At 47.3% G+C, this 23,856-nt stretch overlaps 1 protein-coding gene across 2 annotated transcripts in view; it reads right to left on the reverse strand.

Moving 5' to 3' along the window:
* Positions 1-4,920: 4,920 nt before the first annotated feature.
* Positions 4,921-23,856, reverse strand: part of Thap4 (THAP domain containing 4) — a 41,229-nt gene continuing 22,293 nt past the window's right edge. For both annotated transcript variants that reach the window (XM_032901684.1, XM_032901685.1), the window contains 4 exons: positions 20,690-20,849; positions 11,354-11,463; positions 10,101-10,204; positions 4,921-5,220 (listed from right to left, as the gene is read on the reverse strand). In XM_032901684.1, coding sequence (XP_032757575.1) covers positions 5,101-5,220; positions 10,101-10,204; positions 11,354-11,463; positions 20,690-20,849 — 494 coding nt within the window. In that variant the 3' untranslated portion in view covers positions 4,921-5,100. The remainder of the gene's footprint in view (positions 5,221-10,100; positions 10,205-11,353; positions 11,464-20,689; positions 20,850-23,856) is intronic.

The following is a 23,856-nucleotide window of genomic DNA, read 5'->3' on the forward strand; positions in this document are numbered from 1 at the left end:
GTGAACCTAAGACAGCCACCAATCCCAAAGGACAAAACACCTGAACTGACATCCCAAATTAGTGTCATAGCACAGAGAGGAATTAACGCATCCTATTTAAACTTTGTCTTTTATATTTTTTAAAAGATTTATCTTATGCATGAGTACACTGTAGCTGTCTTCAGACACACCAGAAGAGGGCATCAGATCCCATTACAGATGGTTGTGAGCCACCATGTGGTTGCTGGGAATTGAACCCAGGACCTCTGGAAGAGCAGTCAGTGCTCTTAACTACTGAGCCATTGCTCCAGTCTAAACATTATCTTTAATGGGAAAGGTATATGGGCTAGCAAAAGTCAAATTTTAACCACATTGCATATATTCTACAGAACTAAGAAACATTTTAAGTTAATTTTTCAGCTTAGAAAAAACAGAAATAAAAAAACTAAAAAAAAAAAAAAAAAAAAAAAACAAAAAAAACCACACACACACACACACAATCTTAAACTTGAATTAGAAACCGTTCCTCACATGGCCTCCAGCTGCTTTCCCCCCCAGAGAAACGCAGGCTCCTCTGTGTCTCTTTCCCTGGGATGAAGCTGGGAAGATAGCAAGCTGTGACCTTGAGGCACTCCTCTGCCTTTTCTGCTCATCCTGGCAGCCACAGACCTCCCCCATCTACTTTCCAGAGGGCCTTGAATCATAGTTCCAAGTTTATCAGTGCCTTCCTGATTTCTACTTCCCCAACTCCACCCTGTCCCACTCCCCCAAACCTGCAATAAGAGAGCCTTCCTTGTTCTTTGAATCTGAAGGGAATTGACTGAATTTAGGGGCCACTGACACAATGGTGTGATTTTCCCAATCCTGTGGAGCCAAAGGGAACTAAGGGATCTTTTCCCCTCAGGACCGAGCATCATCTGGTGTCTGTAACAAACAGCTCTTGTCTTTATGAAGCTCTTCCTCAGACTTAAAGTTGCTTTCCTTTTTTTTGGGCCATGATGCTTAGCTCTCCTAATGTGTGCGTGTGTGTGTGTGTGTGTGTGTGTGTGTGTGTGTGTGTGTGTGCACATCGCTGCTGCGCTTGAGTCAGAAGAGGGTGTCAGACCCCCTGGAGCTGGAGTTACCGGAGGTTGAAAGCCGCTGGGTGTGGGTGAGGCAATACTTCAAGAGCTGTAAGTGCCCCCCTGTCTGCCAAGCCACCTCTCCAGCTGTGTAATGTGTGTTTGCGTGCAGTCACTCACATACATGTGCGTGTTCCTGTGGGCCAGAACTATTTCTCAGGGCCAGTCCATCCTTTAAACATACTCTTAGATATTTTAGGTATGTATGTTTTGTCTGATACGTGTATGCATATATGCCACGTGTGTTCCTGGTGCCTACAGAGCTAAGAGGGAGGGGGTTAAGTTCCCTGGAACTTACAGACAGTGGTAAACCATCATGTGATGCTCAAACAGACCCAGGCCCTCTGCAAGGGCAATAAATGCTCTTTGCTACTGACCCATCTCTCCAGCTTCTCCATCCTTTTTTTGGGGAGTTTTTTTTGGTCTGGAGCACTCAGCTCTCTCTCTCTCTCTCTCTCTCTCTCTCTCTCTCTCTCTCTCTCTCTCTCTCTCTGTGTGTGTGTGTGTGTGTGTGTGTGTGTGTGTGTGTGTGTGTGTGTGTGACTCACGTGAGCAGTCTGGCCTCAAGCAGGAAGCACAGGGATTAAAGGCAAGCACCACCATGCTACGCTCTACCTTTTAAACAAATATTTTAAAAAATATTCTATTATTTATTTGTGTGTACACCCATGCAGACCAAAAGAGGGTGCTGGATCCCCTCGAGCTGCAGACACAGGCGGTGTGAGCGGCCCCGCGTGGGAGCTGAGATCTGAACCTTCTGGAACAGCAGTAGTGTTTTAAGCTCCGAGCCATCTCTCTAGTCCTCCACCTTATTGTTTTTCCTGTTTTGGCTTTTTGGGACAATCTCCCTCACTGCATCAAGCACGCCCACTTGGCTGGGCTGAATGGCCAGCCAACCCCAGGGGTCCTCCTGTCTATACTTTCCCAGCACTGGAATTGTGGAATTGCTAAAATCCCTCACACAGGAAGACATAGTCAGTCCCTTCTCCTAAGGTCCTACAACAGTCCAAGGCACATGACTGCTAAAAATTCACTCTGGCAAACTGTAGCAGGTCTTTGCTACTTTGTGGGTTCTTTTCCCACCCTTTATCACCACCCCCACACCCAGTTTCACCCCCCCATCACTAGACAGGAGAGAAGGGGGGGGCAGAGATAGAGAGCCTTCGCTTCTTCGGTGAGCACGACTACTAATAAACTGCAAACGACCTCCCCGAATGGCCAAGAGCCCCCATCAGGGCTTATATACCCTTACACACCCTCTGGAAAGGTCCCCGAATTCCACATGTCACACGGCTGCAGAAACTATCTGCAGCTGGCAGACCGCGCCTCTGCTAGACCACGAGGCAAATCAGTCAGCTTCTTCAAATAGTCTGAAGCAGCCCCATATCCCCACACCCGAGATCCAAACAAAAACATTCTTATGGTATTTCTGTGTTTTAAAAGGAACCAAAATTCCAGAATTCTCACTACAGTAAACCAGTGACATCATAGGGCTCTCTCACTGTGCATGGGTGAAGAGCTGCTTTCAGGGTGGGCGCTCCCCTGAAGGGCACACTGCACCTGGAAAGACCCTGCCCAGCAGAGATGAGGGAGGGCTTTCCCACAGCGCACAGACGAAGCTAAACTCTTCTAGTCTCCTCCAGACAACATACTCTAGCCCCTTCTAGAAGTCATGTGCAACTAAGGCACACTGTATGTAACAGGGAGAAGGGAATGGCTGGATACTCAGGGGAGGGTTTCCTAGCCGTTCCCACCCCTCTGATGAGGGAGGATAGAGTCAACAAGCCCACCTGGGATGCTCTTTTGCAACTAGGCATAGCTTGACTACTCCAAGATGGCCGTTGTATGGCTTGGGGGAATAGTCACATCAGAAGGCTATGTGGCCATTCGCTGTTTGCATGGGTGCTCAAGACTGCATTCAAGAACTGTACTGACCCGGCTCCCTCCACCGCCAGTCCTTCATCTACATTTTTAAATGTTTATCTCGAAAGCTACTGTAGTCAGGAGAGGAGGACACTCCCTAGCCTACTTCTCCCGGCTGGGCTCCACCCATTACCTTTCACCACTACCTAATAGCACCACCATATTGCATGCATCAAATGATCAACCCACTGATTAGGTCAGAGGCCTGTGATGTCAGGGCCTGGAGAAGCTCAGACACACCCAGGGTGTGCAGCGCTAATAATCTTGAGGTGCTTTTCAACACAGTCAGGCTAACATTTAACTACTACAAAGCCGTGGGCTCTGCAGTGCACCCTCACTGTTGTCTCAGGGAAAATAAGAGGAAATAGATATAAAATGACCTGGGTTTGGGGATTTGGCTCCATTAGTCGGTGAAGGGCTTGCCCAGCATGCATGAAGCTCTGGGGTTGATCCTCAGCCCTGCATAAAGTCTGGCTTGGTGGCACAGCCCTGTAACACCAGCACTTAGGGTCAGGAGTTCAAAGTCATCTTAGGCTACATAGTGAGTTCGAGGTCAGCTTAGGCTCTGTTTCCAAAAGAAAAATCTCCAGGCTTTTGTTCATGGAAAGGCCCGGAAGTTGAGCAGCCCACGTGAAGAACCTGTGTTTCCCAGGTTTTGGTCTCTATTTCCACCAGAAAGATTCAGGGCTCAGGAACCTGGGTAGACTTGAGTTTGGGGCAGGCAGCCTTACCAGATTTACAGGTCAAAGTCACAGATCCTAGTCAAAGCTAGGAAAGAGGAAAGAACAAATGGGGAGGCGGGGCAGTGCTGTCTGCTGGGTGTCTCTGGACACAGCAGGGCACCCTTACGCCACAGCTCCCACCCAAGGAAAAAGCACTATTGAGCATGCCAGCCTCATGCATGGCTCAGATGGCCAACTCTGACAGCTTCTGAGAGAATCCCAGCATGACAACCAGGAGGAACAGAGAATGGGACAGCCTGTTGCTGACCTTATGGCCACACCCAGCACTTCAGGTAGAGGCTGATGGAAGACTGGAACCAACAGGCTGAGAGCTAGGCTGGGCTGGTGGGGTCGCTGCTCAGAGTCCTGGGTTCCAACTCCAGCACATGGGGTGAGGGATGGGGGAGGTTGTACACTTCCCAAACATGCTGGAGGCGACGAGCATCTGTGAGAGTTCCTCATATGCTGTAAAGTACAAAGTCAACCTCCTTGGAAGTGCTTCCAGGCAGAATTCAGGTATAGCTTTCGGAATACAGGGTAAAGGGCGGGAGCTTGGAGCACAGGGAGGTAGCAGCCCTCCATAGCACAACATGATCTTTTGGCATCCCCCTCGTAGCAGAGCTGATGGGGTACCAGCCCAGGACTCTCCTCAGAGGTCTGAGGCACTAACGACTGAACTGTGGTAATGTCTCTTGTCCCCGGGTGCTTGCCTTTGGCAGCTTGAGCATTTTGCCCTACTTTTCCGTATCTGACCCTGGCTCTACATGCCACACGAGGTTTCCCAGCTATGAAAAAAGCTTTCCCAGGCCTGGCAGCACAGATCTCCAATGCTAGCACTCAGGAGGCTAAGGCAGGAGGATCTTAGGTTCAAAGTAAGCTTGGGCTATGTTGAAAGAAAGAAAAAGAAAGAAAGAGAGAAAGAAAGGAGGAAAGGAAGGAAGGATGGATGAATGGACGGATCTCTATAGAAGAGAGGTAGGTGCTGGAGGGTACAGTTCTCAGTACAGTCTTTCCTCAGTGCTACAAAAAGCAAACACAAAACTTGCAGAAAGCAGGTGGAGAAGGAGGGGAGAGGGGGGGAAGGAAAGAGGGAGCATGCGATCCTCTCTTAGTATCTTACAGACTGTAACACAAACTATCAGCAGCAGATAAAAAACGTACAGTCTACACAGTGATAATATTCAAAATCTTCAGCCATAAAAATAAAGGCCTTTTATTTGGTTTTCTATGCCATTACAAGAACATCTGGACAACACTTCAGTGTCAGCAGAGCCTGAGACCACACCATGTCTACTAAACTAGGGGGCTAGATGCAGGAGCCAGGCTCCTCCCCAGGCTCTAGGAGGGGCTCCGGGTTAAGGGGTCACCTTCTTGTAGGTAATGTGAAGATGCTGAGTCATTGGCTGTGTAGTGGTTGCCATAGAGACCGTCTGTTCAAGTTTGCCTTCAGAATTCAGCCTGAATTTCCGAGTGATCTGAGTAGAGAACAGGACAGAACACTTAAGTTTATGTCTTCAAAGGAGTCAACAAAGGCTGGGTGTGGCGGCGCGCGCCTGTAACCCTAGCACTCAGCAGGCCAGGACAAGAGAAGCGTGTCCAATTCTAGGCCAGCCGGGCTCCCAGCCTGGGTTCTATTTAGAAAAAGCAAAACTGCCGAACAGCACTGGAGCCTCCACCTGTGTCAATCACTGTCACAGGCCTGTGAGCGGACAGCCCCCAAGGTCACGACTCTGGGTGGAGACACCACGGCCCAGCAGGACCGAGGCTGCTCAGCCCCTGCTCTCGAGCAGCAGGTGGGCATGGCTGGTGTGTGCTCAGCTTTCTTTCCAGAAGTCACCCGTTGTTTGGCCTCTGTTAACACATTGTGCTGCCTATACCCTCCCACTTCTATCTGAGCCCTAAACCATAGCAAATGTGGTTTTGGAGAACACTGGGCCAGCACTTGGGGAGCGCTGGTCTATTATATTATATGGCTCTTTCCACAAGACTATCATGTCCTCGTGTATAGAATACTTGTGGACACTGTGTGACCACATGGATGAACGAACGTCTAAAGAACTCTCTAAGGGCCTATCTATCACTTCAGTGCTCCTGGACCATCGGCTGCTTCTGCCATGCCCATTATGTGGGCTCCCAACCCTTTTCCTGAAAAAAAGATAAAAATGTCAGTTATCACAAGTCTAGTTAAGGAGGCTGGAGAGATGGCCCAGAGAGTAGTTAAGAGTACTTATTGCTCTAACAGATGACTATATGCACACACCTCTATCTATCTATCTATCTATCTATCTATCTATCTATCTATCTATCTATGTATGTATCTATTTCATTCATTCAATGTACATGAGTAGTCTGTCTTCATGCACACCAGAAGAGGGCATCAGATCCCATTACAGATGGTTGTGAGCCACCATGTGGTTGCTGGGAATTGAACCTAGGGCCTCTGGAAGAGCAGTCAGAGCTCTTAACCACTGAGCCATCTCTCCAGCCCTATCTATCTCTTAAATTTAAAAAACACATAAAACAAAATTCTAGTTAGAGATTTGAGGATGTACTTCAACTGGTAGAGTGCTTGCTTGCATGCAGCCTTGGGTTAGATCCCCAACACTAAACAACCTGGATGTGGTAGTGCCAACCGTAATCCACTGGGAGGTAAAAGAGGGGGGGTATCATGAGTTCACAGGCAGCCTGGTATGAGAGAGACAGAGAGAACACACATTTAAGGGCACCAGGAAGCCACCAAGGAAACAAGGAGCAAGGAAGCAGAATAGGCACCCGGCTTAGAACAGTTGCTGGCCCAGGGAGAGTTACAGGGCTTTCTTGGATTGAGCCTGTCTGGTTTAAACAACACCTTGGCTTCTACGGGGACTCCCAACCTCATTTCTAGCTGTTGGGAAAAACCAAACAGAAACAGAGCAGCAAGTCTAGTTCCTGATCTGTTCTGTGGTGAGGGGACCTTAAAGAAAGTCTCAATTTATCTCTTTAGCTTCTTATGCTAGGATTAAGGGGGGAAAAACTAGGAAAAAAAAGCCAAAAGGAAACATGTCAAGAGAAATATGAAAGACTGCCTCCCAGCAAGATGTCCAGCCTGGAGTTCTGAGGAGACATCAGAGATTATGTCAGACATTAGATTAGGCATGCAAACTGAACTGGAAAACAGGCAGCAGGAAATATGTAGACTAAAGTCTGGGGACAGAAATGGGACATGGACAGAGGGAGAGGAGACAGACTGGAAACTGAGGACATAGGTGGAAGAAGAGGAGATAGAACAGAAACTGAGGCAAGATAGAAAGGGGCTCTGAAGATTTTTGAAGTAGTTTCAAAAACAACTTGAAGCCAGGTGGTGGTGCACAGCTGTCAATCCCAGCTTTAAGGAGGTATAGGCAGGCGAATCTCTTGAGTTTGAGGCCAGCCTGGTCTACACAATGAGCTCCAGGACAGCCAGGACTACACAGAGAGACCCTGCCTTTCTTATCAACCAAAGGAACAGTGCTCAGCCACAGAGCCCACCAGGGTCAGTCGCCTTCCCTGGACACTCCCTCATCATCTCCCTACTCACTGTGTTCATCTGGGCTGCTTTCTGTGTCTAAAGCTACAAGCAGAACTTCAGCCATCACCAGACACTGCTCTCTGAACCCAAGTGTTTCCTGAGACTCATCCAACAGAGACCCAGCACACAGCCAGCAGAGGTGCGAGCAGACAGACACCCACAGATGGCCTAACGCCACATGCTCAGGTGACAGGTCACATCCCCAAACACAAACACTGACAACCAGACACATAACATGTCCCCTCCAGGAGTCAGCACCCCACTGTAGTCTTTCCTGAGAAAAGCAGTGTGGCTGCAGCATAAGACAGGACTACAAATAGCAACTAAGAATATATTCAAGGACCCTAAAAAGATATGAGTAAATGTCTCAACGATGACCAGAAACCACAAGTAAATAGTTGGCTAAATTAATGAAAACAATTCAAGATATGAAAATAGAATTTACAAAGAAATGGAATCACTGAAGAATAAAGCCCTTGATAAGAACTCAGGAAATCAAAAACAAACAAACAAACAAACAAACAAACAAACAAAAAAAAACAACTCAGATCAACCCCGTCCCCAGTCCCCAACTTATCACACCAAGTGGAAGACAATTTCACATCTGCAAGACAAGGTAAAAGAAAATGTTAGATCTAAAAACCCAGGCGCAGACCATTCAGAAAATCTGGGACACTATGAAAAGACCGAACCTACAAATGACAGGGATAAAGGACGAAGTAGAACCCAGATCAAAGGCATAGAAAATGTGTTTATCAAACCCTGCATGAAAAGTCCCAAACAAAGAGGGTGCAGAGGCACAGAGAACACAAAATAACCAGGAGCAGAATAGAAACTCTCAGTACACATGCACATAATCAAACACTAAGTGCACAGAACAAAGAAAGGACATTAAAACTGCAAGGGAGAAAGACCAAGTCCCATCCAAACGCAGGGCCTCTGACTTTCCAAGGAGTCTGGAAGACAAAAGGGCCTGGATGAGTGTGCACTGAGTGTGCACACATACAAGCCCAGACTACGACACCCAGGAAAACCATCAGTCACAACAGAAGGGAATCCCGTGATAACGTTTAATACACTTCTGTTACCAAACTAGCTCTACAGAAGACACTGAAAGGAAAACTTAGGTCTGAAGGTAGGATTAACCACACCCATAAGACACAAGGAGTACATGACCTTAGAAGAGAAAACCAAAAGATGTCTTTAAAGAAAAACTAAATACGCAAACAATAGCAGCACCAGGTCAAGAATAATAAACACTGCTCACAAACTCTCATTTTCTTTTAGGTTTTCTTACTTTGTATGTGATAGTTTGCCTGCATGTCTGTCTGTGTTCCATGTGCGTGCTTGGTGTCCTGAATGACAGAAAATGGCCCGAATTGTCTGAACCAGAAGTTATAGATGGTTGTGAGCCATTACATGGGAACTGGGGATCAAACTCAGCCCCCATGCAAGAGTGACAAGCACTTTTAATCATTGAGCTACCTCTCCAGAACCAATAACTATTATTAATGGTCTCAATTCCCCAATAAAATGACACAGGCTAACAGAGTGCATCAGAGACCAAGATCCATCCTTTCGATGCTTCCAATAATCATACCTCACCATCAAGGACAGACATCTTTAGGTGAAGGGGTACAAAAGGAACTCCAGCAAATGGAACCAAGATACAAGCAGGTATATATCCATTTTAGTATGTAACAAAAATAGATTTCAAACTAAAACTAATCAGAAGAGATAGGGAAGGTCACTACATATTTGTTAAAGGAAAATACACTAAGGATATTACAATTCTAATAGTTTATGCACTAAACACAAGAACACCCAAGTTCATAAAAGAGGTCCTACACCTGCTAAAAATCACATTTTGATCCTCACACAATGATACTAATGTTAAAACCCTATACTCGGGGTTGGGGATTTAGCTCAGTGGCGCTGGGTTCGGTCCCCGGCTCCAAAAAAAGAACCAAAAAACAAAACAAAAAACAAAACAAAAACAAAAACAAAAAAACCCCCTATACTCACCAATAGAGAGGCCATTCAGACAAAAACAAAACAAAGAAACACTGGAGTTAAATAATGTCAATTAAACAGGTCTTACAGACTCCTGCAGACATTTATCTCAAACACTAAAGAACACACTTCCTTTCTCAGCAGCCCATGGAAGTTTTTCTAAAATTAGTCACATATTGGACACAAAGCAAGTTTTAACAAATATAGGAAAACTGAACTATTCTGCATCTTGTCTGACTTCCATGAATTAAAACTGGGTATGAACAAGAACTGAACTGCAAAGCACACAAACTTCACAGAAGTGAACTAAACACCTTACTACTGAGTGAAGATAGGGTTAAGGCAGAAATCAAGAAGGGAATTTAACAATTTCTAGATTGAAGAAAATAAAATAAAAATACAGCACACCAAAACGAAGGCAGTTCTAAGAAGAAAGTTAGTCATGGCACTAACTATCAAACACTTGGAGCAAGCTTGAAATACTACGCAGAGGGTTAGATGGGAGACATAAACCGTGGCTGAAATCGATGAAAAGGAAGCAAACAATACAGAGGACCAGTGAAAAGAAGAGCTGGGTTTGGTTTGGGGGCGGTGGGGGAATCAATAAGATCAAATTAAGCTAAAAAAAAAAAAAAAAAAAAAAAAAAAAAAGAAACCAAATTAATAGAGTTAGAATGCTGTTGTAATTGACACCGAGTAATACAGGGCATCATATGGATGGACGTATGGACAGACAGACAAACGTGTATTTCATCCAGCTGAGAAACTACTAGGATGGGAGGAGGTTGGGCTCACCTGCTGCACATGGGGCTCCTTGGCAAAGGAGATCCTGGAGATGGAATGGGATGAGACACACAGCTCCTGCCCATTCACTTCACCCTCCTCCACTTCCACAATACCTGCAAGGGAGCAGTTAGTGTGATCCAAGCCACTCTACCCTCCACGCACTCGAGACGCGAGACAGTCAAGGGAAGCCTGAACTCTGCCACTATCCAGGTACAGCATCTCCCACTTCTCACATGAAGGGAGAGGAACTGTTCTTGCGATGTCAAGAAAGCGACTCAGAATTCTTTTTTTTTTTGGTTCTTTTTTTCGGAGCTGGGGACCGAACCCAGGGCCTTGCGCTTCCTAGGTAAGCGCTCTACCACTGAGCTAAATCCCCAGCCCCGCGACTCAGAATTCTTACTCCCTCACTCTGTGTGCACTTGTGTGGGGTCAGAGGCCGACTTTGAGCATTTTCCTCTGCGTTCTTTCTTACTTTTTCTGGAGACACCTCCAGTCTCTGACTGAACTTGGAGCTCACCTCTTTGCCAGGCTGGTTGTCCAGCCAGAAAGCCCTAGAGATCAGCCTGTGTCTACATTCTGTTGTTGTGTGGATATTGGGGGTCCAGACTCAGGCTCTCACGCATACATAGTAACACTTTGCCTACTAAGCTTTCTCCCCAACACCCATACCTGTTACCTGTTTGTGGGAGGGGGTCTCATTAGGTTGCTTAGACTGGTCTGGAATTTATGGAGTCAAGAAATCCTCCTGCCTCACTCACACTTCAAATGCTCGATGGTAGGTCATCTCTGTAGAGCTGCCTGGAGCCCAGCCGTCCTACTGCACTTCTCAATGGGCTAGGACTTGTACCCTCAGGTCCATTTCTACCCTGTGCTGGGGAAGGAGCTTTTGCATGTGCCCATGTCTGACAGTGCCTGGTGGTAGCTTCATTCCAAGCTGGCTACTTCTGACAGGAGTGAGACTGGGTATGGTCAAGGCCATACAGGCTGTTGAGTGATTTCTGAGCCAGACTTGCCAGACTTCCAGACAAGGACTGACCTTGGGTCAGTTGGCCTGTTCTTGCTAGGACCTATCCTTTGGACACGTACTGTGTTGGCATGGGTAAAGCACCAAAACTAACGCTGTGCTAGGAGGAAGGCTCAAGTCTGTGGAGAACTATATTCTCACTGTCCCTGCAATACACGCCACAGGAGAAATGCATTTGAAGTCACTGAGCTGATCTCTGTAGCACTGATCAGCAGACCCTGGGTTAGAGGCTCCATACCTGTGTTCTGGGCACTGACGAAGGCCACCTTGTTGGTGTCAGGCTTGAGGCGGATGAAGCCACATTCTCTGTGCATTGGCTTGTGTGTTTCTGGATGGAAGGAGTTGAACCTGGAAGGGAAGAGAGATGTGAAGGAGATATGTGGCCTCCAAGGGCTGTCCTGCTAGATGTAGTGTAGCAAGGCTTTCCTCTGGGCACGCCATCAGTGACCCATGCCACCTTGCAGCATACCCCAGTCTCACAGTCACGGCAATGAGAAGCAAACAGCACAGTGAGAGCTGGTTCTATACAGCAGTTCTTTTCAGACAGGGTCCGCTGTATAGCCCTGGCTGTCCTGTAACTCACAGCCTGCCTCTGTCTCCCAAGTGCTGAGATTAAAGGCACGTGTCAGCATATCCCGGCAAGTGAAGAGTTTCTGACACACCTAGCAGAAGGGGAGACTCACAGACCCTTCTCTGGAATTCTAGCATTGCTCTCCTGTTTCACCTCTGAGCCGCGGTGATTTGGGGAGCTCCTGGAATACACACAGTAACTGAAAGGCAGGCCTCCATGAAGTCATCATCCATGGGATGGGATGGGACTTTGAGGAGGTTCTGCTGACTGAAGATCACCTACAGTTCTGTAAGAGACCTCAAGAATCCCATTGGTTTGACAACCAAAGTCTTAAGTTTGGTCTATGGTTGGTGAATAGACATTCGTTCTTGTCTCCTTGGCAAAGGTTTACACAGCAAACTGACATCCTAACGTGGAGCAGCAGACTCATGATGAATTTGGGAGGAGCGATTGCAGTCTTTGCTTTGTGTAGCACACACAACCGAGACCAAGCTATCTCCGGGCAGTATCAGGGCGATCCATCTCTTGCCCATGTGTCGTGTGCCCTCTTGCTATGGCGGCAGTTGCATGGGCCTTGTTAAGGGTAATGAGACACACGACTAATGCTGAGATGTGCAGAGTGAGTGTCCGTGGGGGTGGGAGACAGTGCCCAGCCAGGATAGCTTTCTCGCTCCATTCCTCTGCAATGAGTGGGCTCCACCTGCAAACAGCTGAAAGACTGAGAGAATACAATGCAGTCCCGGAGAGATGCACAGTTGGGACAAGGCACCAGCAAGCTGCGATGGCCTGTGTGACGGCTACTGTGCTAATAAAATATGCGATGGAAGCCAGGATGGCTGGCCAGCAAGACCTGCTAATGAAAAGTAAGAATCATGATGCAAAGGGTCCCACAGCTCTCATCCTCCATGTTAGTCTCTAACTCAGCAGGTAAATTAGATAAAGGGGGATGAGCCAAGAGTTGCTGGTTCTCCACTTCCTGCTGCTGAGAGGGATGCCAAAGAGAAAGATGTAGGATGTCATACAGGTAAAGGCAGGTACAAGATAAACAAGGCCTGTCATTGGACGAGAAGGAAGGATGGGCAGGGGAAAAGTTTTAGAGAGAGGAGACTAGAGCGAGGCAAGAGAAGCAGCAGAGAGAACATGGAAGCTGATGTTAAGATTTCTCTCTGCACATTTACAGGTTGTTATGAATATTCTTTGGTTTTTTTTTTTTTTTTTTTTTTTCGGAGCTGGGGATCGAACCAGGGCCTTGTGCTTCCTAGGCAAGCGCTCTACCACTGAGCTAAATCCCCAACCCCTGTTATGAATATTCTTAAGGGATGGATGTGTACAGGGCTTTGTGTGTCTAGATGAGTAAATTATATCTTATCAAGTGGATTAGAGGTTATTGTGTTCTGTGTTCTTTCATGTGGCGGTTTCCGTTCAATAGAGTATGTGGTGGCTGGAGACGTGTGTAAGGTGGCAACCTGCCTTGGGAACTGGATGGGTAGAGAGATGGCTGCCAGGCTCAGAGAGAAGCCATCGGCAGTGAGATATGGGATGGAGTAGAGCGGGTGAGAGGCTTTGCTGACTGAGATGAAGATATCTACCAGGTATCTTGGGGCACTGCGGTGTCCGATCTAGTGCAGGGTAAAAGACACCATGTTATTTTTTATAATTTTACAGCAACAGAAAGAGAACACAAATCAGAGCTCTGTTAACGAGTCCCTCCTGTGATTAAAAACTTGAACCCCATGAGAAGAGTCAGCTAGCGAAGACTGAACAAAAAGGTAAAGGTGACAGAAGCCCCCTCAGGCGCTTCGGATGCACAGGAAGGCGAGGTCCGTGCCTCAGTACAGACGAGGTGTGCAGAGTCACACCCTGCCTTGGAATGGCTCGCGGGAAGACTTGTAAGAAGGAAGGGAAGAACTCACAGCGTGGTTCACTGTGGCACAGGGTGCGTGGGGTCAGCCCGATGCTGTGGAAGTAGCTGGTAACAGAAGCCACCCCGTCTAGGGACAAAGGCTGAGGAACCTGGGACAACAGGACAAAACCAGCTCCTCATGGCCTGGCTCACATATGCCATCAGGGACACTTGGTTATCCACAGCTGAGGTCCTCATGAATCAGGGTCTGAAAGCGCAGGGACAGAAGTAGCTGAGGGAAGGTAAGCGAGGAGGTGTATGGTGCCCAGTTTACTGAGGAGCATTTCCTCCATTGAAATAGGGTGGCTCAGCAGGCAACCTGGTTTGGAGCTTGAGGTGCTTAGCTGAGTCCCTTGCTGGGTGAGATCCACAAGGTAGAAGAGGTTGTGCTGGGTTTTGACAACTTACAATGACATATAAAATGACATATAAAATGACATATAAACTGGCCCGTAAAGTGCTGTATCAACCAGGAGGAAATGGAGGAGGGTGAAACAGAAAGGAGGAGTTTGTCTCAGTCATTTGAAGGAGACATGACAAGATTTGTGTCAAACTGTAATTCCTACGGGAAGAAAATGATGAAGACAAGTGCTGTTCTAGAGGGTTTCACAGAATGCAGCAATGATAGAAACAGCGTGGATAAAAACCACGATTCCACCCCGTCCCAGTAAGCTGTGTATATTTATTTCTCTCCTACAAGAAATTATGTTAGGAGAGAAAACTGCTCACCTGACTGGAATTTACTTAGCAGCTCTTGTGGGGAGGGAGAGGCAAGTGGTTACTTTCATAGAGCCCTGAGTCTGGCAGAGCCAGGGGGTCAACTCAGGTGTCAGAAACGAGGACATTCCTGTTCCCATTGGCTCTGCGCTGTGCTGAGCAGCTAAGGCTAACTCACCAGGAGAGAAGAACGCTTATCAGCACCATGGCAACAGTGCCCAAGGATAAAGAGGCCATGGAAAACTATAAAGTAGTACCCTCTCTCCATGCCACCACATCCCATGCTTGTGGGGACACAACTGAGACAAGTGGTGGAACTGTTCTCACGCTGTGGGACCTCACTCACGCTTCTCGTTAGTGTCTCTTGTTAGCTGCTGACCCCTGAGATCAACTAGAACTTGCTCAGAATAGCTGGTGGTGGCCTCAAAGGTCCTATGAAAGAGTTTCATCACACGGGTGTATAGTGCTAACCTGAGTGCCTTAGAGATTTAGAAAACCATCTGAAAAACAGTAAAAACAGCAGCTAAGAGGGCACCCTGCACGGAGGGGACACATGCCAAAAGCTACAAGGTGTCAACCAAAAGCCCCAGTGCCAGGGTGCGGAACTCCCTATGAGCTACTTGCTCTGGAGGCTCCCTTCCCAGGTCATAAATGGCCGCCACTCTTGTTGGGTATGTGTCGGACTAGGTGGTCGGGTCTCCTTTCATGCTGGCTGGCTCTGCTGCAGGAAGAACTGCCATCGAAGCTCTTACCGGCCTGCACACCCCGAGAGCTACACTGTCAAACTGCCAGGCAGGCTTGCCCAACAGTAGCAGTGACTGCTCTGAGTGCAGCCAGCAGCCTTCCAACTAGATGCGAGCCTGCCACAGAAGAGAGCTTACACCCGGTAGTGTAAGTCAGGACGGAAACCCGTGGCTGGGCTTCAGGGGGGATTTTGTTTTGTTGAATGGCCATATCAAATGACCTCGTACAGATCTGTGCTTATGCCCATGGTCTATTAGTACTATTGGCCTTGGCTGTAGAGAGAAGACTTCTTACAACAGGTAGGGTAAGGTGCAAAGACTCATAACTGGTTAGACTGCCAAGCATAAATAAGGCCTGTTTAAGTGATATAGCTGGCCCAGTGCTAAAAAAACAAACAAACCACAACACAATAACAACAAAAACACAAACCACCTTTTCCAAGGCTAAATGAATCTTGCAAAAGAGGGAGTAAAAAAATGTAAGACCCAGAAGATAGGGGTCTGGGGTGCTAGGGCCTTTTCCTTCTGGAATTACATGGCCATCCTACTGCCATCTTGGAGCAGAGAGTTCTGTGTCCCAGAAACCATGGTAATAAAACACAATATGGTGCCGTGAACACCAACAGCAACAGCTGTGAACATTCTTTAGCACAGGACCTAACACCTGAGATTCCCCACATTGCTCTCTCCTGCTCACCCAACAAGTGATCCTGGCAGATGCTACAGTATAAGCAAGTGGAAGGTTAACTGAAAGGGAACTCGGGCGCAGCTACTGTGAGGTCATCACCCATCATGGGGTGTGCTCTGTGGTAGCTGTTTGGGAACCAGCCTCATTCCTGGGAAAACCTCTCACCTATGCCTCAAATGCCAAACGAACTCATTGGTTCACCAAGCTGAACATTGGTAGAATCCTTGGTTGTTGGTCTGGGGTGAATAGCTTATGTTTCCCTAGGAGAAGTCCACTCAGCAATCAAAAAGGAAAAAGAAAAGAAAAAGTCGTTATGGAAGAGACCTCAGCTGCTGGGACATGATCTGACCAGAAGAGGCTCCTCCAGGTTCTGACTCTCAGCTCTGTCTACCAGCCCCCACCACCACCGTTCTATCCTGTTCATCGTTCCAAGTTCACCAACTCTTAAAAGACAGGAAATCATGTGCATGTGTGTGCGCGTGTGAGTGTGTACTGTGACAGGGCTTGAAAAAAGTACCAGAAAAACTCCCAGCCCCAGAAACTTGTCCTTGATAATATGGAGAATGCTTTTCAAACTGTGTATTTCAGGCACCGCTGTAAACACTGTGGATAATTACAGTAAAATCTTAGGGTTTCTCTTCCAGACTTGCCTCTGCCTCCCCAGTGCTGGGACTAAAGGCTTTTGCTTGTTTGTTTTGAGACAAGATTTCCTTGGTATCGATGCTGGCTGACCTTGAATATAAAGAGATCTGCCTGCCTCTGCCTCCCCAGTGCTGGGATTAAATGCAATTCTTATTTTTAAGAGCCCAATCACTCTCTATGGTACATACATACATACATACATACATACATACATACATACATATGTATATATATATTATGTGTATATATACACATAAATATAATTAGGGTGTAGTTTCTAACTAACCTTTGTCACATATTCACACTGAACACAGTACACAGGTCTCTAATTGCAGCACTTAGAAGACAAAGGTCAGCATGGTCTACACTGCCACAGCCTGACATGCAAACAGAAAAGGCCTGCCTCTGGGCTGGGCTATGAATTCGATGCAGTGGTAGAGGCCTGCTTATGTGCAAGGCCTAGCAGAGGAGAAAGGGGGAGAGAGAGAAAGGAGAGAAGAAAAAAAAAAAGGAAGAAAGGGGTTGGGGATTTAGCTCAGTGGTTGAGCGCTTGCCTAGGAAGGGCAAGGCCCTGGGTTCGGCCCCCAGCTCCAAAAAAAAAAAAGAAAAAAAAAAAAAAAAAAAGGAAGAAAGGGAGGGACGAAGGAGGGAGAGAGGGAGGGAGAAAGGAGTGAGCCTGATTTCTACTATCTGGGTCATCTATTTGCTTGCTTTTTTCTGTGCTGGAATTGAACTCAGGGCCTCACACATGTTGGGTGAGTCTTTTATCACTGAGCTATATATCCTTGTCTCTCTCTCAAAACTTTATTATTATTTTCAAAATTTTATGTGTATGGGTGTTTTGCCTGTGTCTGTGAACCACATGCATTCCTGGTAACTCAAGGCCAGAAGAGGACATGGATCCCTTGGAGCTATAACTACAGACCGTTGTTAACCCTGTTGTGGGTGCTGGGAATCAAATCCAGAACCCAGGTCCTCTAGAAAAGCAGCTAGAGGGCTGGAGAGATGGCTCAGTGGTTAAGAGCACTGACTGCTCTTCCAGAGGTCCTGAGTTCAATTCCCAGCAACCACATGGTGGCTCACAGCCATCTGTAATGAGATCTGATGTCCTCTTCTGGTGTGTCTGAAGACAGCTACAGTGTACATGTATATATAAAATAAATAAATCTTAAAAAAAGAAAGAAAAAGAAAAGAAAAGCAGCTATAGCTCTTACCCACAGAACCATCACCACAACTAGCCTTCTTTTCCTTTACATTTGAGACAGCCTTTCATACAGCCTGGGAACCTATGATCTTTCTGCTTCAGTATTCCAAGTGCTGGGATACAGGCATTGTTACTTGGCTGTGCCAGACTGTTTGAGATTTACTTATTTTTTAAAGATTGTATAATTCTTCATCATGTGTATATATGTATGTATGTCACATGTGTTGGATACCTGTGGAGGTCAGAAGTTGGGGATCCCTGGAGCTGGAGTTATAGGTAGTTTTAAGTGGCTGACATAGGTCCTAGAAATTGAACTTGGGTCCTTTTGGAAGAGGAAATATGTGCTCTTAACTGGTGAGCCATCTCTCTAGCCCAAGACTTTTGTTGTTGTTGTTTGTTTTGTTTTCTGTGTATGGGTGTTGCCTACACAGATGCCTGGAGGCCGTAAGAGAATCTGAGACCCTGAAACTGGAGATGTAGATGGCCGTTAGCTGGGGTGTGGGTGCTGGGAGCTGAACTTCAGGTAGAGCATTTGGTGCTTTTAACCACAGCCATCCCCCAGCCTTAGGTACTTTTGTATTATCCAGAATTTCCAGCTCTCTGGAGATGGTACTGACTCTGAGAAGTGGTCCTGAGTTGTGTAAAAAAGCAGTTGAGCAAGCCTCAAGGAACAGCCAGTAAGCAGCATCCTTCCATGGCTTCTGCTTCGGTTTTCCCCTCCAAGTTCCTGCCCTGACTTCCTTCCCTAAGTGATGGAGTGTGATCCAAGATTTGTAATATAAAAACTTTCCTCTCCAAGTTACTTTTGGTTACGGTGTGTTATTACAGCAATAGAAACCATAATTAAGACTATCCTCCCTGTCTCTGACCTGTTTTTCTGAGTAGTCCAGGCTGACTCGGCCTGACTGGATAGTAGGCTGAGTGGTCTGCCTTAGCCCAGAATGCTGAAGATTGCAGGCATATAGATGCCTCCACAATCAAACCATCTCTTTCTTTAAGGAGACCATTGTCAGGTGTGGTAACACACGACTTTAGTCACGGCACTCTGCAGGAAGGGTTTAAGGCCAGCCTAGTCTTAGCAGAGAGTTCCAGGACACCCAGGGCGACACAGAGACCATCTTAAAAACAAACAAACCACCACCACCACCAACAACAATGCCCCAGAAAATAGTCATCTTCTACCTTTCCATATCCTAGTTAGAAAATGAAGCAGAGTATCTGCTGGGTGTGGGGGCGCATGCCTGTTGCTGTAGCACTCAGCTAATGGAGGCAAGATAACTGTGAGTCTGAGGCCAGCCTGAGACACAGTGACTTTCAGACCAGTCCGGGCTATGAAGGATACTCTGTCTCAAACAAGACAAAACAAACAAAAACAGTAACCACAACAAAACAGATGGAGGTTGAGTATCTCTAAAAAATTCAGAACCCCAAATGAGGCTCAGAGGTAAGAGTGCTGTGCCTCTAGCAGAGGACCCTAGTTTGGTTCTTTGTACATCTGTGGCAGCTCACGACTGTCTGTGACTTCAGTTCCAGGGCATCTCATACCTTCTTTTTCCTCTATAGGAACCAGGGACACATGTGGTGCATACACACACTCGGGGATCTTCAGACACATCCAAAAATATAATAATAGATCTTCAAACCCAAAATGGCCTAGGCATGGTGGCACAAACCCTTAATCCCAGCACTTAGGAGGCAGAGGCAGGCAGATCTCTGGGACTCTGAAGTCAGCCTGGTCTACACAGCCAAGTTCTAGTACAACCACGGCTGTACTGTCTTTTGTTTTAAAACAAAACCAAGCCCCACACCTATAGAACCTAAAAGCTGCGATGGTATCATTTGGTGGCACCGAACAGTTCTGGACTTCAGAGGACTTGGGTTTGGGGTTGTGAACTGCTTCCCTAGTCAGCCTGAGCTGCTATCACCTATCACCTGCTCATAGGGTCACACACTGTTCTAGTCAGGCCTGAGCTAATGTCACCCGCTCATAGGGTCACACACTGTTCTTGCAGTTGGAGTCCTGGCACCTACACCGGGCAGCTCACGACTGTCTGGAACTCCAGCTTCAGGGAGCTGACACCCTCTGCCCTCTGTGCCTCCTTGGGCACATACACAGACACACAGAGACACATAATTAAATAATTTCTAAAGGGGTTGGGGATTTAGTTCAGTGGTAGAGCGCTTGCCTAGGAAGCGCAAGGCCCTGGGTTCGGTCCCCAGCTCCGAAAAAAAGAACCAAAAAAAAAAAAAAAAAATTCTAAAAATCTCTGAATATGAAATGCTTCTGCAAGTATTTCACGAAAGAGAAACTCAAAATGCAGTACCGTAAGTTATTTAGTAAGATTTAAGAATAGATATTTATTATATTTATTTGTTTGTGTATACTTGTGTGTAGGGGGTCAGTGAATGACTTGAGAGTCATTTCTCTCCTTCCACCATTGTGGGTTCTGGGGCTTGAACTCAGATCATCCAGCTTAGAGGCCACTGACCCATCCTGCCAGCTCCTAGTTAAGATTCTTAAGAACTCTGTAGTGGAGACTAAAGCAGAAACAGATCTTTGCTTTTGTATTTTATGTACTTTTAAAAACACGTGAGTTTCTGGGGAATAAATCCAGGGCTTAGACATGCTACGAAACCACTCCATCACTGACAATGTCTCCACCCTATTTAAAATTGCTAAGCACATACATTACTTTTAAAATCACATTTAAGCCACCCTTAAAATACTTGCTAGAACACCTCACCTAGCACAGGGCAAAAATAAATGAGGGCCCCATCCTCTTCCTTCAGCAGCCCCAAGTAACTGATGTCCACACGTCAGACTGACAGTACTGGTTGAATTAAACACACATCAATTGCTTTTCTGCTTAGATTAACTACCTTGTCAACGTGCCGTCTGCCTGACACCTTAAAGAATGTAACAGAGTGTAACAGACCATTTTTACCAACCCCATGCCTCAGCTGCCAGGCCCTGGGAAAGAAGACAGAGCTTTTCGGAAGCGAATCTAAAGGTGCTTTTGTATCTTCCTGCCTGGCATGTCTTGGATCAGTCTGGAGTTATCTAAATGCCTAGGCAGTCCGGGAGCGTGAGCACGGTGGGACTTACGAGAAGTTGAGCATAGGCTGACCCACATGGGAGATGTGCACCTCCTCCAGGTACTGGAAGGGCTGCAGTGTTGGGAAGGTACCAACTCCCGGCGGCTCTGACAGCCAGGTACCCAGCATCCAGGACAACGGCTCCACCACTGGATTCAGCTTGGGAGGCTCTGAAAATGAAAGGATGGAACAGTAAATGACTCACTTCCTCCAGTGTTGGCCATACTTTGGAATGTGCTTTTGCCACAGCAGCCACACACCCTCAAATGCCCTGTGGTGAGATCCTCTTGGACCTCTGCAACGTCCAGAGTCTGGGGAGTGATGAAGATGCCAGGGAAGCCTGAGCATTGCCCTTCAGCCCCTGAAGTCCTGGGACCAGAATGGAGCCCAGGAGGAACGGTGCACAAGGAAGGGAGAACAGGCAGGCTAAGAAGCAGATGTGAAAAGCAACAGGGCTGGAGAGGGAGGCCATGCTGGAGCTGGAGGGCGACAGCAGCTTCTAAGAAAATTATCTCTCCCTTCTATTCAACTGTGCCTGCTTCACATCGCAGCAGAGACGGCTTTACTGTGGGAAGGTGGCACACTGGCTGGCACGCTGAGGAGCTGGAGGCAGGGCTGAAGGACAGCGAGGCAGGCTGCCCTATGAGGCAGCTCTGTGAGGACCAGCTGAGTGCTGCATGAAGGTGCGGTCTGTAACTGAGTCACATGACCTCCCAGGTCACCCCAGCTCTCACTCTGACTCTGCCAGAGACTGCAGGGCCTCAGAAGGGTCACCAGGCTGATTCCCACAGGTGAGCAGGATACTTCTGGTGCCTTTGTACACCTTGACCCTGGAGTCGGGAAAGCGGCTCACAGAGTGGGACTGGAGATGGAGGAGGTCAGTCAGGAAGACTCCCCATCCACCAATAGACACAGCCCATTTCCAGAGACCAACAACTCATGTGTCCTGCAAGGCAACTAGGTCAGCGCTGGGAACGACTTCAGCTTTAATATCACACAGCTCTGAGTTGAAAGAGTTAGGAAGAATATTCAGAAGAGAGAAGACCTTTACAGGGCGCCACAGGCAGAGAAGGCAACTTCCAGGAGTCAGCTGTCTCCTACCATGTGGGTTCCAGGCATTGAACTCAAGCTCATCAGACTTGGCAGCACGTGCTTTTACCCACTGAGTTGTCTGGACAGTCCTTAAAAATATTTATCAGGTTGGAGAAATGGTCTAGCTATTAAGAACACTTCTTGCTCTGGGGAGGACTAAGGCTTAACTCCTAGCACCACATGACCATCCATAATTCCGGTTCCAGGAGACCTGATGTCATCTTCTGATCTCTTTCGGCACCAAGCACATCCTTGGTGTACATATATGTATACAGGCAAAACATTTTCACATACAATAAAATATATAAATCTAACACGAATTTTTAACGTATTGTTTTCATTTACATATATATTTGCTAGTCTATGTGAGAGTGTAACAGGTCTAATTCTGGACCTCTTTACTGGATAACAGGCAGACCGAGCTCCTCTACTCCTCTACTCCTCTACTCTTAGGGTGCCAAGTTCACCTCCATACCTTAGTTAAAGCCTAAGGGGTAGGGAATAGCTGGAAAACACTCCAGTGGGGTTTGTGATCTCAAACTGTAGAGAACTCAGTCATTTTGAGCAAGACAGGACAGTCTGCTACCTCACTCAATGTCATGAACTCCAACAACACCTAAGTCCTCTGGTGTGGGACAATGCTGGTGCCTTACTCTGAAGGGGCCCCTGGCAGCACTCAACCCACAGGGCACTGTGTATGGAGAAGTGCATGCACCTCAGAGTGTCTCTGTAGGCAGCCATGATAGACAGGTGACCTGTACATTGTCTGCGGAGGAAATACCAGTTCTCCCTTACAAGCTCCTCCCACATAACTACTAAAGCATATGAAAAGCTAGTCCTGTCAGCATGCATGTTGGTCAGCATGTGTGTCCTGTTGGTTTGTGTGCCGATAAGCTTGCATGTGTCCCTCATGTACGGTAGCGTGAGTATGCATGTCTTGTGAGGTCCTGTGCCTGACAGCACTCCCTTCTCCATTCTCTTCCTCTTTTACTCTGTTGCCCCTGCAGGCAGGATACAGATGATCTACGCCTGCCCCCTAGGGTGCGAGGCTTGCAACAACAGGCAGAGCAGTCGCCTGACAGCACATGCAGGACAGGGCAAGGCTGTGTGGGTGAGCCATGGAAACACCTTGGCGTCCCAGGCAGGCAGCAAGTACCCTCTCAGAGGCAGAACTAGAATTGAGCCCTGCACTAATGTTCATGACCCACACCTGGCTCTGGTCACGAACTCCATATTAGGGAAGTCTCAATGAGCACTACAGTTCTAGACCAGGTGGCCCTTGCCAGAATCCCCGTGTCCTCCAAAGCCCCGCACCTATACCTGGCATTACCCTTATTTTAGACCCATTAGGGGTCACTCAGCCCCTCCCTCCTGGAGTCCTTCTGTATGAGTTATTAATGAGTGACATGCTCCTCCAGCAGAAACAAGCCAGGCCATGACAAAAATCCCGTCTTCACACTGCTTCCCAACCAGTGGGACCAAATGGGGACAGTCCTCAAACACCAGATGAGAGACACAGACCAGAAAGGGGAGGAGAGCAGAGAGAGACGGAAAACACAAGGCAGGGAGAGACTAACTGGTCCTGCTCTTTTTCCCTCCAACCTGCCTGAGGCTTGATCTGCGATGCATCGTTTCTGCCTCTCCCAGGATTTAAATAATGGAAAAGGTGAGGGAGCTCCCCACCAAGCATGATGACCTGAGTTGGATCCCTAGAACCCCCAGAGTGGAAGGAGAGAGCTAACTCCTGCAAATGGACTCAGGTCATCTGGAAGAGCAGTAAGCACTTCTAACCACAAAGCCATCTCCTCAGTCCTTAGTTCTGTTGTTTTTGTTTGTTTGTTTGTTTTGTTTTGTTTTGAGTCAGGTCTTACTATGTAACTTCGGCCGACCACGAGAACCTTCTGCTCACCTTCCAGAGTCCCAGGGGTAAGCTACCAAGTCCAGCTACTATATACTCTTAAAATTTCAAGCAGGGCTGTTGCCTGTGCAAGACCAGTCTCCATAACACAAAAGACCAAAAGGTGAGGTGAGTGAGTCTACCTCAGGGAAGAAGAAAGATGAAGCGAACCCCAGCAGTGTAAATAA

Source organism: Rattus rattus, chromosome 4 (genome assembly GCF_011064425.1).
Source record: "Rattus rattus isolate New Zealand chromosome 4, Rrattus_CSIRO_v1, whole genome shotgun sequence".
Classification (NCBI taxonomy): Eukaryota; Metazoa; Chordata; class Mammalia; order Rodentia; family Muridae; genus Rattus; species Rattus rattus.